This window comes from Labrus bergylta, chromosome 4, assembly GCF_963930695.1.
Source record: "Labrus bergylta chromosome 4, fLabBer1.1, whole genome shotgun sequence".
NCBI lineage: Eukaryota > Metazoa > Chordata > Actinopteri > Labriformes > Labridae > Labrus > Labrus bergylta.
In genome coordinates, this window is record NC_089198.1 from 7,098,486 (window position 1) to 7,112,216 (window position 13,731).

A 13,731-nucleotide genomic window follows, 5' to 3' on the forward strand; every position below is an offset into this window, starting at 1 on the left:
TCTTGATATTGTGCGCTTCAGCTTTTTGACTCTTTAATAGAAAATCCTAACCGTAGACTTTCAGCATTCAGTACAGAAGAAGTCGTGCAGCTGTGATTCTCCAGAAGGCCAGTTGAGTATTTAAATCACAAGTTACCTACAGACTGGATTATTTTACGATCCATGAGGGATCTTTTTTAATCGCCTCGTTCTCTGGACCCAAGATAGCAACTCCACACGTCCTCTGACCGACGCCGAGGTATCTGCAGCGAGGGGGAAAACAAGACACGAGTTAACACTTGATGTGGGAATAAACGGGAACAGTTTGTCAGTCTGTTTTTTCTTTTAGCTTCTCATTCTCTTCATTTCTGAGTTATGTAAGGGGACATAAAGTTTGTACCTTTCAGCCACTTCCACCAGACTTTGGTGAGTGACAGCAAAAAGTCTTTCTCTGTGATTCTGCTTCATCTCATCGGTGACTCCGCTGAGGAAGCGACCCATTCCTGCAACACAAACACAGAGTGAACAAACCAGACGGCTAAGAGATAAAGTGGAGACAGTGACGGCTTTACAACAGAGACGGAGACTAAGTTAATAAAACTAATGAAGATCTCTTCATATCTGAACTTGCTTATAATTCAACTTTTTACTCATCATTTTATTCATTAATCCTTTAAAAGCTTTTAACCTCCATTAAAGACTTCTAATGTTGAAGTTGTCAGTGATGTACTGAGATGTTAAAGCTCCAGAGATCTGATTGGAGGAGGATCAGGTGAGGCATCCTGACAGCAGCTGGAGGGATCACTCAGTCGTTCCTCACCTTTGTCCGCGGGGGCCACAGGCGAGTCTACAGCCGAGAACACTGACAGTTTAGCTTCATCGATGTCCTGCTGGGTGAACTGTCCCGACTTCGCCCAGTCCACACCTCGACGAAACGCAGACAAGGTCTGCACCGAGTTTGGATCCCTTAGAGAAGTACGAGAAAGAAATACAAAATCAACGACACACTGTTCAACTCAAAGAAGATTCTTTTTAAACGTAGAAGTCATTTGGAATATTTTATTACAGCTTCCAAAAACGCCCCATGATGGCTTCCCTTAGTAAATTGTTCAGTCTTCTGTGTCTCTTTTTTTCCAGACAGATCGCCTGAATATTCTTGGAATATAAAGATTTTGCATTTTGGACAAAGGGAGGAAGAAGAGGTCACATTTGAGAATATGGCAACAAATCTCTTTCAGGAATTCAATTCAAATTTCATTAGATTAGAACAAAATAAGTGCTGCTGCAACTTTGGTTCTTTCCCTTGTCTCTCCAAAACTTGATTTAAAATACATTTTAAAGGTCACATATGATGTTAAATCCTCTTCACCATGTTTCTATGTGTCTCTAGTCCGTCTACAAACCCCCCAATGATGAGAAAAGTCCATCCTCTCTGTCTTTTGCCTGCTCCACTTTTCAGAAAATGTGTGCTCAAACAGGCCGTTTGGAGTTTTTCCCTTCATGACATCACGAAGAGCAGTAGCCCCTCCCCCAGGTGGGTGACACTCCCACAGCTAGGTGTTTGTTCTGCCCTCTGAGTCTGCCTTCTCACCGTAAACAATAGAGCAGGTAGCAAGAAAGCCTGAGACACCCGAGCCCTTCCAGTGAGGGGGAGTGGTGAAACACAGCTCATTTACATATTTAAAGGTACAGACACAGAAACAGCCTGTTCTGAGCAGGGCTGAAATAGAGGGGTTTATAGACATGATCAAATACAGGATCAGAGTGGATTTAGAACAAGAAACTTCACACACATGTTTTGAGGAGCTCTGAGACTTATTTAAACTGGTTGAAGACGAGGAGAATATGTGACCTTTAACAAAATTCATATCTTGAAGACAACCCAGCATGCCCCCTTTTATAGAATCTACCTCTACTCCTTCATAAGTACGGAGATTTTGTATGTATTAGATTCCATTAAATACACCTATTAACCAAAATGCACATCGTTTTCTAAGGTTCGAGAAAGCCTGAGTGTATATAAAATATTAAACTTGTTTCAGCCAAGGCAACAAAATGAACTGTTATTGTATTTTAACGTCATTACAATTTCCATAATGTTTTTTAAAACTTTGTTGAGTGTGGTGTGGCGGCCTCTCACCTGTACGAGTAAAAAGAGAAAAGACCTCCTCCCATCCTGGCCCCGCCCCCGTAGGCTCCTCCCTTCTCCCTGATTTCTCCATGCAGAAACTTAGCCGTCATCATCCTCGCCAAGATGCACAAACTTTAAGAGAAAAAAGGAAACAAAAAGTTTTTATTACACTTTAGATGAACTAAAAGTTACATGTAGAAAAAAGTAGAAAGACAAAGAACTGTCCGTGTAAATCAGACTTTTAAAGGAAGTGCTGTCACTCATCCCTGCCAGGTACAGGTGTGGTTACCTGGCGTAGTCGTGGTGGGAGAAGGGTACCGTACGAATACTCTCGCTGATAAAGTGAACAGGGAAGGGAAGCTGGAAGAATGTTTTCATCTGACACGGCTGGAAGTTGTGCTCCTGAAATCAGAGAAGATGATCTTTACTGTCACTGTACAAGTACAACGAAAACCTGTCGGAGCACACCTGTAGAGAAGTAGTTAAATATAGAACATATACAAATACTAAACCCACCAGTATATACACAAACAAAACAGTTATATTATACAATAAGATGTAAACTATGGTTAAAAGAGAGCTGAGCGGTACTGGTGGAATATTGTACTCAGGTATTAAAAAAAAACAAATAAGCGTTATATTTATAATCTCATGCATGCACAGGACTTTGTTTTGAAGGAATGTCTCATAATAAAGGACAAAATAAAATTACAGGTGATCTCACAACTATTGAAATCAAAGGTTCAACTGTTTTGTGTTGGTGTTATTTTGCTTCTTCAAAGATTTTTGACTTTAAAATCTGTATTTTTGCGTTTCTATAAGACGGCCTTTCTTCATCTTTTCCATTATTTTATCTTCTTTTATCTGCAGAGACGGTTCTGCCTTTAATATAATGTGAACTCACTATGGCAGGGATATATTTAGAGGAGTGGTTCTTAATGGGTTTAGCTTTAGGACTCACCACCATCTCCTCCTGCGACCAGAGTTTCTGATATTCTTCAACCTATCAGGTTTATTTTCAATGAAAGATGTTTCAAAAGATGTGACAGAACAAAGATACAGAACATAGAACTTTACAGACTTTTTGACACCATTTTTTTTCCACTAGGAACTCAGTCACGACCCACTGAAAACAGCTCTGTGACCCACTTATGGGCCCCTACCCACCAGTTGAGAACCACTGACATAGCGAGCAAACAAACACAGAAATGTAAGATGTTCCTGAAAACTTACAGAGATGAGTTTCCGGCTCAGCCCCGAGACATCCGATGGGTCGAGAGGCCTCTTTAGAAAAAAAAATCAAGAGAATATTAAAATCTAATTTTAAGAATTATTCTGCCTGCTTTCATGTTTTGATTTGTTTGTTGATAGTTTACCTCAATAATGTTACTTCTGACCGGTTTGCGCTCCTTTCTGTTGTCAGCCACGTCCTTCATGAAGCTCTCCAGCTGTGCTGCCGTGTCCGACATTTTCTGTGGAGTAGTGTTGATCGCACACCTGTAAGAGACAAACATTTACATTGACGAGCATGTTACACACAGACCCTTTATATTGAAACCATGTTGCAGTAATTAAAATAACATTAACTGCAGAATACTGTCACTATCTCTTCATCATTCAAAAATCTATCACCATGGAGGCGACCATAGCCTAGTGGTTAGTGGACGCCCCATGTGTGGAGGCTGTAGTCCTCCAAGCGGACGACCTGTGGCTCATTTCCTGCTTTCCCCACTCTCTCTCTCTCTCTCTCTCTCTCTCTGATTTCTGACTCTGTCCACTGTCCTGTCTCTAAAATAAAGGCCCAAAAAGCCCCAAAACAAAACCTTTTAAAAGAAAACCTCTCCTCAGGTGTAACATCTCACCTCATGTTGTCCGGGTTGAGAAGATGCTTCTTGATCCTGACGAGCGTTCGGATGACTTGGCTGAGGTCGGACAACTCAGCGACCCTCTTCATAAACTTCACCTGAAGTAATCATTGATAAAAGATGGATCAAATATGAAGCGAGAGAATGGAAAAACAAAAAACCTCTTGCACAAAGTAGGAACAAATGAAATTGTCTCTGCTTGTCAGAAAAAAATCATGCTATACTGTATGTCTTGAATCTGCGTCTGCGTAATTTACTTCAAGCTTTAAATCACTATGACAACACTTCTTAAAGCTGACGTGCAGGAGTCAGACACTATCATTTTAGTTTTTTAGGATCAACACTCCAGGTGCATACCTGTTCCATCCCACCAAGCGTCTCATTGAGGTCTCCTGCTGGAGTCAGGTGACGGCCTGCACGTGTCATGGCGTACATGTGGCCCGAGTAGGAGATCCCATTGGCTAACTCCTGTGCTGACATCATCACCAGCACTTTCAGGCGCTCCACCTCGTCAAAGTGGGGGCTGTAGTGGAAAAAAAAAATAAAGAAGATAAATATCGAGCTGTCTTCTCAGCCTCCTCGAATTTCAGGACACATTTTCTCTCAGTTTATAAGAAGTGATGGAGGACGTACTTGTTGAATATGTCGCTCCACAGATGAAACATGTGAGGAAGGTTTCTCTCCAGGCAGGAGGACAGGAGGACACCCTGGAACAGAGAACACAGAGACAAGACTCTTCTTTGATTACCTCTTTTATACCGATGTAATGTAACCAGCAGCAGTTAAACACTGAACCAAGATAAATCACAACCTCTGTTTATGTAACACACGATCACTCAGTTTCAATTTCTGCAGCTTTGAGGAGACATTTGATTTTTGAAGACGACGCAGCAGAAAGAAGATGGGTTTCCACAATGCACAAGAATCATCATAATAAAGAACAAACATTTAATTAATATAGAATAAAGTTACTAAATTACATGTGATGTCATATATGAAGGAACCTGACATGGAGCAGCATACTTCATTACTCCATTCATCCATTTTCTTCCACTTATCAAAGGTCAGGTCTCTGTGGCAGCAGTAGTAAGTCAACCCAGACTTCTCTCTCCCAGTTCCTCCTGAGGGATTCTGACGTGTTCCCAGGCCAGTGGGGATATACACAGTAATCCCTCCAGTAAACTCTGGGTCTACCCCGGGGTCTCCTCCCAGTTGGGGCGTGCTCAGAAGACCTCAAAGGGAGGCGTCCAGGTGGCATCCTAATCAGATGGCCGAACCACCTCGACTGGCTCCTTTAGATTTGAGGGAGAAACGGCTCTACTCTGAGCTCTACCAGAATGTCTGAGCTCCTCGCCCTCTCTCTAAGACTGAGCCCAGCCGACCTCTGGAGGAAACTCATTTCAGCCGCTTGTATCCACCATCTTATTATTTCGGTCACTACCCATAGCTCATGATCATAGGTGACCGGTAAATGGAGAGCTTTGCCTTCAGGCTCAGACTCACTCCCTACATCATCTAAAGTATTCTTGTCCAGAAATGTCTCTGTCCAAACATTACTTCTATCCATATATTTGTAAGACTTTTCAAACACAGTAAGCTGGTACTGACCTGCTCGTACATGTCCAGCTGGGTGGAGTCAGGGACGACCTGGGTGGAGACAGACATGCCCCCAGTCCTCAGCTCCATCTGCTGGGACTGTTGTCTGTAGTCCAGACCTCCACAGCCCATCCTGATTTAACAAACAGACACACATGCAATCTTTAAAATGCTTTCAAACACCACCTGTCCAAACCTTACACAAATACAGAAAAGATCAATAAAGCATAATATCTTCAAACTTTTCATATACCAGGTGACACATTTTGAAATCTTGCTCTGGTCCAATCGACTGTCAGGTGAACTTACTTGGTGACAACGCTGCAGAAGAGCGGGACATAGAGCCTGAGGTCCTCCGGCAGTGTGTTGAGACTGCACATGGCTCTGAAGTAAACTAGCCCGTTGGTGGGCTGCTCACAGTACTGCACCGGTACGCCGACTGAAGGAGACAAGGAGAGGAAACATTTTAAGGGGTTTTAACCACAACACTCTGAGATGATTCTTCCTTGTTGTGTATAATGTTTTATAAACTTGTGTAGAGCGGACACTGGGCCGTACCTGCTGTGCTGATCTGAACAGGAGTAACAGGGATCGTGGGCTCAATGTCAGACACTTTCAGTGCCGGCAAACAGGAGGCGTCCTGCGTTTTGCTCTGAGCAGCCAGCAGCTCCAGACCTTTTCCCAAGAAGAAGAAGAAGAAGAACATGAATATGAAACAGACAGTTAAATCAGAAGTGCCTCAATCAAATCCTTCTGAAATGTTTCAACAAGTTTTACTGGTTGGGTCATAAACAGAAAAGTGAATGCAGGTGAAATGTTCTTTTATGGTTTTCCATCAGTAAATCTCTGTACTTTAATGTTTCTAACAAGTCCCCTCAAAGACGGTTTTTAATATTTAAGGCAACTCCTCACCCCCTCGGACTAAAACTGGCAAATGACACTCAATTCAGTAACACTTTTGTCAGTCTTTGAAAACTTATAGAGCAGCTTTGAATGATTTGCAGCTCAAAAAACATCTTATTTATCTGATACTGGCGTCAGTAAAAAACACCTCAAGCCGTTTAGCGCCCTCTGCTGACTCATCCTGGGATTACTCCAACATATGTTTACCTCATGCTCTATAACTCTGCCTATGTTTAGTTTGAACATGCAGCATTGTAACACTATATGACTAAATCTATCTAGAACAGGTCAACATGAATATATTCTGTATACAGTCACATTGCAGCGCTTGATGTTTTTTTCCCAGTTATTGTGTTAATCTGATGGTTTATTGGATTTTTTGGGGCTTCAATCAAATCAATCAAGCAGCCAATAAAAGCCTGTTTGCTTCAGACAATTCTGTGTGATTTCACAGAGTCAAGCTCAGAAAGTGTTTTAACAGAAGCAGAGAAACACAGATTTCCTCCGTGGAGCAGTTTCAATCATTTGTACCTTTTTCATAGATGTCTTTTTTGTCGCTGTCTGACAGAGCATGGATCTTTTTCTGGAGCTTCTCCTCCTCGGCTTTGGCCTGTTTCTCCAAGTAGACCTCATCCGGACTCATGGACAGGGTCAGTCTGTGTGTGTTCTCCTGTAGGGGGGGTAATGGGGATTTGAAGAGGAAGAGAAAAAACACAAATGATACAGAAAACCTTCAAAGTTCATGTTTTTTTGTCATGATCTTAAAACACTCCAGGGCTGCTGAGGTTGACCTTAAGAGCAGACCGAGTATTTCCCCCTACAGAGAACATTAGTGAGACTTGTAAAAGGTTTATTCTTGTATTTTTTTTAAACCTTTTTTCACATATTTCTGGATGTTTTGAAGAAAAGTACTTTCCCAGTGTCACACACCTTAAAGTAGTGCTTGACTTTGTCCTGGAGGAAGCGAGGGTTTTCCTTCAGGGTCTGTTTGAACTTGGCAACGCTGTCGTTGATCTGCAGCAGCTCCACCGGGTCGCCGTCGTGGTTCCACGATGACGCAATGTACTAGAAAAAACAAAAATGTATATACATACACAAACAGCCATGAATAATGAAACCGACATGTGAAACATGCAGCAGAATCCACAAAGCGATTATAACATTACTGACAAAATAAAGCTAATCTAAGTGTCCTGTTTGACTCTTACATTGATGTATAGTGATTAAAACTTTACTTCTCATACACATGTGTAATCCCTTTAAATATTATACTCTCTGTGATTATTGAGTTTACTGCAACTCATCAAAAAAAGGAAGAAATAAACTGCTGTGAAAACAAGCTCATCTCATACGTTTAGACATGTTTAAAACATTCTGTATTTGTATAGAAATACACAGAGTATATAGTGGTAGAAACACAAGATTTCAGCAGAGACAACATAACTAACATCATCATTCTTCCTGACATATCTCACACATAGAGGTTTATAAATACATGCAGTGTCCTTGTGTTTGTGAACTCACCGAGGCCAGAGACAGGCCGAAGTTTGTGGACTGGTGCTTCATCTGGATCTCGATCTTATGCAGGAGAGCGTCGATTCTTTCCTCCTCAAAGCCGCTCCTGTCGATGATGACGAGGACTCATTTTATCTTATGTGCCGTTTCAATTTCATGTAACCAAGCAACTCATCATCCTTCATGTGCAAGTAGACCTTACAGTTTATGGCTTTATCAAAACAAGCTGACACTTAGAGAGAGCAGGTTTGTAAACATATATTAAAGTCTTAAATACAAAAGGGAGCGTGGGACTTACTCGATGATGTCGTTGATGGTTTGGCTGATGATTTGCTTCACTCTCTCGGTGTCCTCCTCGGCCATTCCCTGCAGTCCTATACTGAACGACGCCTCTTTGGTGCTGCCGTCATATCTGCAGAACACAACATTTCAGAACAATGCAGTACTCTGAGCGCTGTCTGCAGCACATGAGGCAGAGCATCACAGCTCAGCAGCAATATACTAAAATGTTAAATTATCTTTTAATAGACATTTCTAAAAGAAAGTTGTCATCTAAGTAGCTTAGCAAAATCATATAGATGAAAACCTGTCTTTAAAGAGTAACTAAACCCCCAGAGTACAAAGTATCTAAATTTAAATTCCACATTTTGTGTTAGAAATATGCATAGCTATGGCCCTCTACAGGTTGAACCCAGCTACTGCAATTACATTCTTCTATTGGCTTATCTGGTGTTTAGAGAATTGCATGGATTGACAATAACTGAAATCTTAGCGGCTGGCTGTAAAATATTTACAAACGTGCCAAAATGAGGATGTTTATTTTAAAACATTAGAGCCATAACATTCAAATCCTCCAGGGGGCATCATCCCCATCCTCTCCTGCCCCTCTCTGTCGTCTCCATCGGCTGTCTCAGCACTGACAGATCAAATGGTTCTGGACCGTCGTTGAGCCTCTGGATCAGAGAAGTCCTCCACATTAAACCAAACTTCTGTCCTCGCTGCTTCTCCAGCCGTCGCTCTAAATAACCTCTGAGCTTGCTGATCATTTTATTTGTGAGAGTTTGTTACTTTGCGTCCTGCGTACTCACCCTACAACAGAGGAGAAGTCAGTTCCTATATTGGGTTCGATGAGAGCTTTGTAGAAGGGAGAGTTGGGTCCAGAGATCATGAGAGACGACAGCAGGCTGAGGGTGAATCCTTCAAATGTGTCAGTGATGCTGCGCGGGGAAAAAAACAAAGAGATTTTAAATATTTCTGAACAATAGGACTCGCTAAAAACTTCACTTTGAATGAAGAGAATTGTTGAGTGAATCCTTTCTGTACTGTAAAGCTCTCAGTCTTTAAAAAGCCGTCGACATGACAACCAAGATGTAGTGAATAAAGAGGAGGATGGAGGCTCTTTTTATGGCTTCTCCCATCTTAATGCAAAATAAAAAGAAATGATTTTCGGTCTTACTCTCCCAGCAGGTAGCTCACACACAGCGTGTTCTGCCGGGCCGGATCCGGAGCCAGAGCGTCAGGGCTGCAGGTCACATGGTCCTCTCTCTGGGGAAACCATTGAGATTCACGACGACATCAAAACGACTAATCAATGCATTTCAGTGTGTTAATATAAAAGCATGCAATAATAAACAGCTGTTGAGATTGTTGGTGTAGTTTTTAAGATCTATTGATCAGTAGAAGTTACAGATGCTGGTCTGGATTATGACACTCACAGGGCTGCTCCAGTGTGGCTGGGGGGGGACCTCTGTGTTCGGGTTGATGCGTTCAAACTTGGACAGAGCTTCCTCTTCGATCTGCTTCAGATGCTGCTCCAAAGGCAAATCTCCATACGTGAAGAACCTGAGGAGCACATGGAGGACACTCTCAAGGGTGTTTTCTGAGCAATTTTAAAGCCTGCATGTTAAATTATTTTTAAGGAATTATGATCATTCTGAAATAAATAAGATCGATAAAGCATGAAAAAGACAACCTAGCATCAGTTACCATCAAATTATTAATGTTTCCTGTGTTTCATATCTACTGTGTCAATGTGAGCCTGCATCGTTCTGCTGCAGGAGATTATTAAATGTAACAAAGAAAGGATTCTGCTGGCTAACACCTGCTCTCATCTCATTTCTTCACAGCACTTCACAGTTTCCTGTCCCTTCTAGGCTCACAGTGTACACGTGTGTGTGTCCATGTACCTGGCGTTGCTGGGGTGGTAATGCGTGGCGTGGAACTGCTTGAGCTGTTCCCAGGTAAGGTCAGGGATGGCTAGAGGCTCTCCTCCTGACACCACAGAGTACGTGTGGTCTGGATACAGCTTGTTCTGGAGGTGCTGGGCGTACACGCGCTCGTTGTCGGACTAAAAAAAAAAACACACAATCAAACGTTAAACAGTCACTGACACACTCTTATTTCAAAACCATTTATCTGACGTCACCTGTTCATCTCATATCTGGAACTTGTTTCACTGCTGTTGCATTAGGCCCCATGTCCGCCTAGCATTTTATAGATTTTGTTAGCTTTTTCTGAGTGTCTTTGTTCTATTGTTCCCAATGAGGAGAGAGCGTTTGCAGCAGCAGCAAAGCGCAGCGTCCAGCGCCTTTCTTCTGAGCGCTCTGCCTAATTTGTGCAGCCGCTCCGAGCGCTTCAAACTAAAAATCTTTCAACTTTTTATGAGACCGCTGTTGACGTCACCGGCGCTTTTCTTTCAACCAGCCAATCATAAAGTACATCAGTCGGGTCCTTGCTCTGTGTCTGATCGGAGCCGTGAGAACGGGGATGTCATTATTATTGAGCTCATCATCCAGGAAAAATTTGGAGGTCAAGCATCCTCCGTTTGATGCTCAAAGTGACAGATAAAAATCAAACAGAGAAAAGCAACGGAACAGTGTCGGTCATACAGGAGCTGTTGTCAACAGACTGTTGTCATAGAGACAGGACGGACGTGCAGCGCTTTTATTCTCAGCGCACAGCCAGCTCTTTTCTGCCTGAAAAAAAAAAACGCTAGGTGGACACAGCAGGGCCTGAGTTGTTTTGTTTTTTTGCCAACTACTAAACCGTGAGCAGGCATAATTTTAACTTTGTTCCATGATGTCATAACATATTTAAAGTGAGTATAAATATAAAAGCAAGAAAAAAAACACTTGGAGTTACCACGAACCACTTCACTCTCAAACTTAATCCATGAGGTGCTTTTAAGTAACATGAAATATAAGATATCTGAAGCTCCTTAAAAGAACACTTAAACTTCACTATATTGTATCTACATATAAAACTATGATTCAGAAAGTGTAGACTTACAAACGCCCCTTTCATTTCATTGAACACCACTCCTTTAAAGACCAGAGGGGAGTTGGGATCTGTTGGGTTTTCATTCTCCAGCCTCCAGCCCTCCTGCCTGCAAAATCAACACAAACAGAAATGAACTAGTGAAGAGCAGATTTCATCAGCGACTGTTTCAAACAAGTGATATCAGAAAGGTCTTGGACTCTTTTAGGCTGGCTACACACTCGACAATATTCAGATCTTAACCTATTTAAAAAACGTGGGAGACCAAAGACATGAGGACAGCTAAATGATTCTAAACATTATAATCCTCCGACTGCACACACTAGACGATTTGACCCGACTGTGAGACCACACACCTGCAGTTTGTAGAAACGAGTTCACAGTGGTGATCCCACAGACACGAGATCTCACAGAAACTCGTGTGATCAAACGTGACTTCAGAAGAAAAACAAATATGGAAGACAGTCGAGACATTAAAAAGCCACTCATGTTGTTACTCAAGCTGCTCTTCTTTTTCTATATTCCTCTTGGCTCAGGGCACAGTTATGTTTGTGTTCACTGGCATGTTTGTGAGCTGTAAAAGTGATGCTCTCTTCGCTCTCTTTTTGGCTACTGCAGGTATTCAGTCGGAGGCAGCCCGATCTGGAATGGTAAATATCAAACATGTTTTTGTATTTAGGATTCCAGATCGGGGAGGCTCTGACTCGATCAGGAGCTGTAAAATAATCGTATTGACACCACACACTTGAGGATTATTTGGACAAATAAAAGGCCCAAAATCAGGCCTAAACTCCCCTAGTGTGAAGCCAGCCTCAGGACAAACAGTCCAACTAACAGAGTTAACAGCTGACTATAAAGACAAAATCTTCACTGAATATTTAAAAGTTGACTTTTGCTACAATGCTATCAAGTCAAATAAATACAAACATGAAACAAATATGAGAAGCAGCAGTCACCACTCACCAGAAATCCTGCTCTCGTAAACACGGGAAGAAAGCTGCATCCAGATAGACCGAGAGAAGATTCTGGAAGTCTTTTCCATTTTGGGTTGAGAACGGATACATGGTGTAGTCACTGGCTGTTTACGAAGGGAGGCAACAACAAAAAAACATGTCAGACATAAAGCTCATCAGCAAGCCAAGAATTAAGAAACAATCATCTGAAAGTCATTTTCTCTTCTAAAACTGACCGGTAAAACTATTAAAAGATAAGCTAACTAATTAGCTTTTTATTTAACTGTAGGAGGATTATGTGTATGAAACATAAACTGTAAATATTAATGGATGAAGCCTGAGTGATGTCACCCATCTGTTACAGCAGGGGCTCCTGAGGCTCATCAGCAGCAGCCACCATGCTGGAAATCCTGTCTCAGTCTAACTTTCTAGACTGAGAGCTGGAGCTGAGGCGGGTTTTAAGCCTCGTACACATCGCGCCCACCTGTCAATCATGTCAGCTACTTGGCTAAATATGGTTAACACGTATCGTTCCTCAAATCGGATTTGTTGTAGAAAAATACACTCTCCGTACAGTGTGTGCCCATGTGGACAACAACTAATCCAGGCTGTAAACATGTTTATTCATGCTGTAAAAACAGTTTTTTATTTGCATGTGTTGTGTGAATGTGAATTCCGGTGTTCCTGGAGCCAGCCTCTAGTGGACACTCAATGAACTGCAGGATTTTGCACTTCCACATTGGCTTCATTTTTCAACACTGCACTGGTTGTGCAATTCTTTCATTACTTGTAATCAAACCGACTGTTGCAAGGCAAGGCTTTGTAAATTAAAGCAGCAGTAGGAATCAGTAGGTTTGTATTTGAAACAGGATTATGACTTCAATCTGAGGTGAAGTATGTTTAAAGACAACATCAATGATCTGCTTCAATCATCAGCTTGACCATCTGATAGACAAAAACAAGAAATAAAGGTCAGTGTATTTAATCCAGTATGTGAAAACACCTCTTCTAATGGTGGTGAAGTTCAGTAGAACTCTGACCCCTCCCTGTGGTGTCTCAGATTTTCACAGCTTGTAATGCTGGTGCTCACAGGTAGCTCCGTTCTGACAGTAGTTGTAAAACATGTTCAGTTATTCTCTGTGTTTTATTCACTTCTTTTTACATGTTAAGAAATGTGTGACTAGAGTTTTTTACATGCTTGCTTATAGAGTTTTCTTCCATGCAACAGAGAGAGGTTATGTATTCATGTTGAGAATCTGCCCTGTCAGAGTAATGAAACATGAGTCAGAGCTTGTTAACCCCTCCCTCTTCTTCCTGCTCTCAGACTCAGCCAGCTTCACTCTGACGTTTATTTTCTTGTTCCCTCCCCTTTAGATCTACAGTTTGAGGATGGGTGTAACCAACATGTGGGACGGTGCAAGAGCAGACACTGAACAAACACATGCTGTGTAGATCAGAGGTGAAACTAGTTTGATTTCTAAGAAGTGAAACTCAGACAGTCGTCGTTACAGAG

General features: G+C 41.9%; 1 protein-coding gene across 1 annotated transcript; it reads right to left on the reverse strand.

The window, feature by feature from the left end:
- Positions 1 to 148: 148 nt before the first annotated feature.
- Positions 149 to 12,341, reverse strand: LOC136178854 (presequence protease, mitochondrial-like). The gene is made up of 23 exons (XM_065953282.1): positions 12,229 to 12,341; positions 11,278 to 11,374; positions 10,176 to 10,336; positions 9,705 to 9,831; positions 9,446 to 9,534; positions 9,078 to 9,206; positions 8,288 to 8,401; positions 7,999 to 8,095; positions 7,405 to 7,539; positions 7,006 to 7,144; positions 6,130 to 6,246; positions 5,881 to 6,010; positions 5,584 to 5,704; positions 4,609 to 4,682; positions 4,333 to 4,498; positions 3,973 to 4,073; positions 3,487 to 3,607; positions 3,344 to 3,394; positions 2,400 to 2,512; positions 2,120 to 2,242; positions 800 to 945; positions 380 to 482; positions 149 to 242 (listed from the first exon to the last, which is right to left on the reverse strand). Exons 1-23 carry the CDS (start codon positions 12,327 to 12,329, stop codon positions 149 to 151), a joined length of 2,649 nt encoding a protein of 882 aa, XP_065809354.1. The 5' UTR covers positions 12,330 to 12,341.
- Positions 12,342 to 13,731: the final 1,390 nt, after the last annotated feature.

Bases quoted from the DNA above. Each gene is read 5' to 3' on its own strand.
- LOC136178854 (XM_065953282.1), bottom strand. From the start codon at position 12,329: ATGTATCCGTTCTCAACCCAAAATGGAAAAGACTTCCAGAATCTTCTC. The intron at 11,375-12,228 runs GTGAGTGGTGAC...TTGATTTTGCAG, and splicing joins TTACGAGAGCAGGATTTCTG to GCAGGAGGGCTGGAGGCTGG. The intron at 946-2,119 runs GTGAGAGGCCGC...TACTTCTCTAAG, and splicing joins TTCTCTTTTTACTCGTACAG to GGATCCAAACTCGGTGCAGA.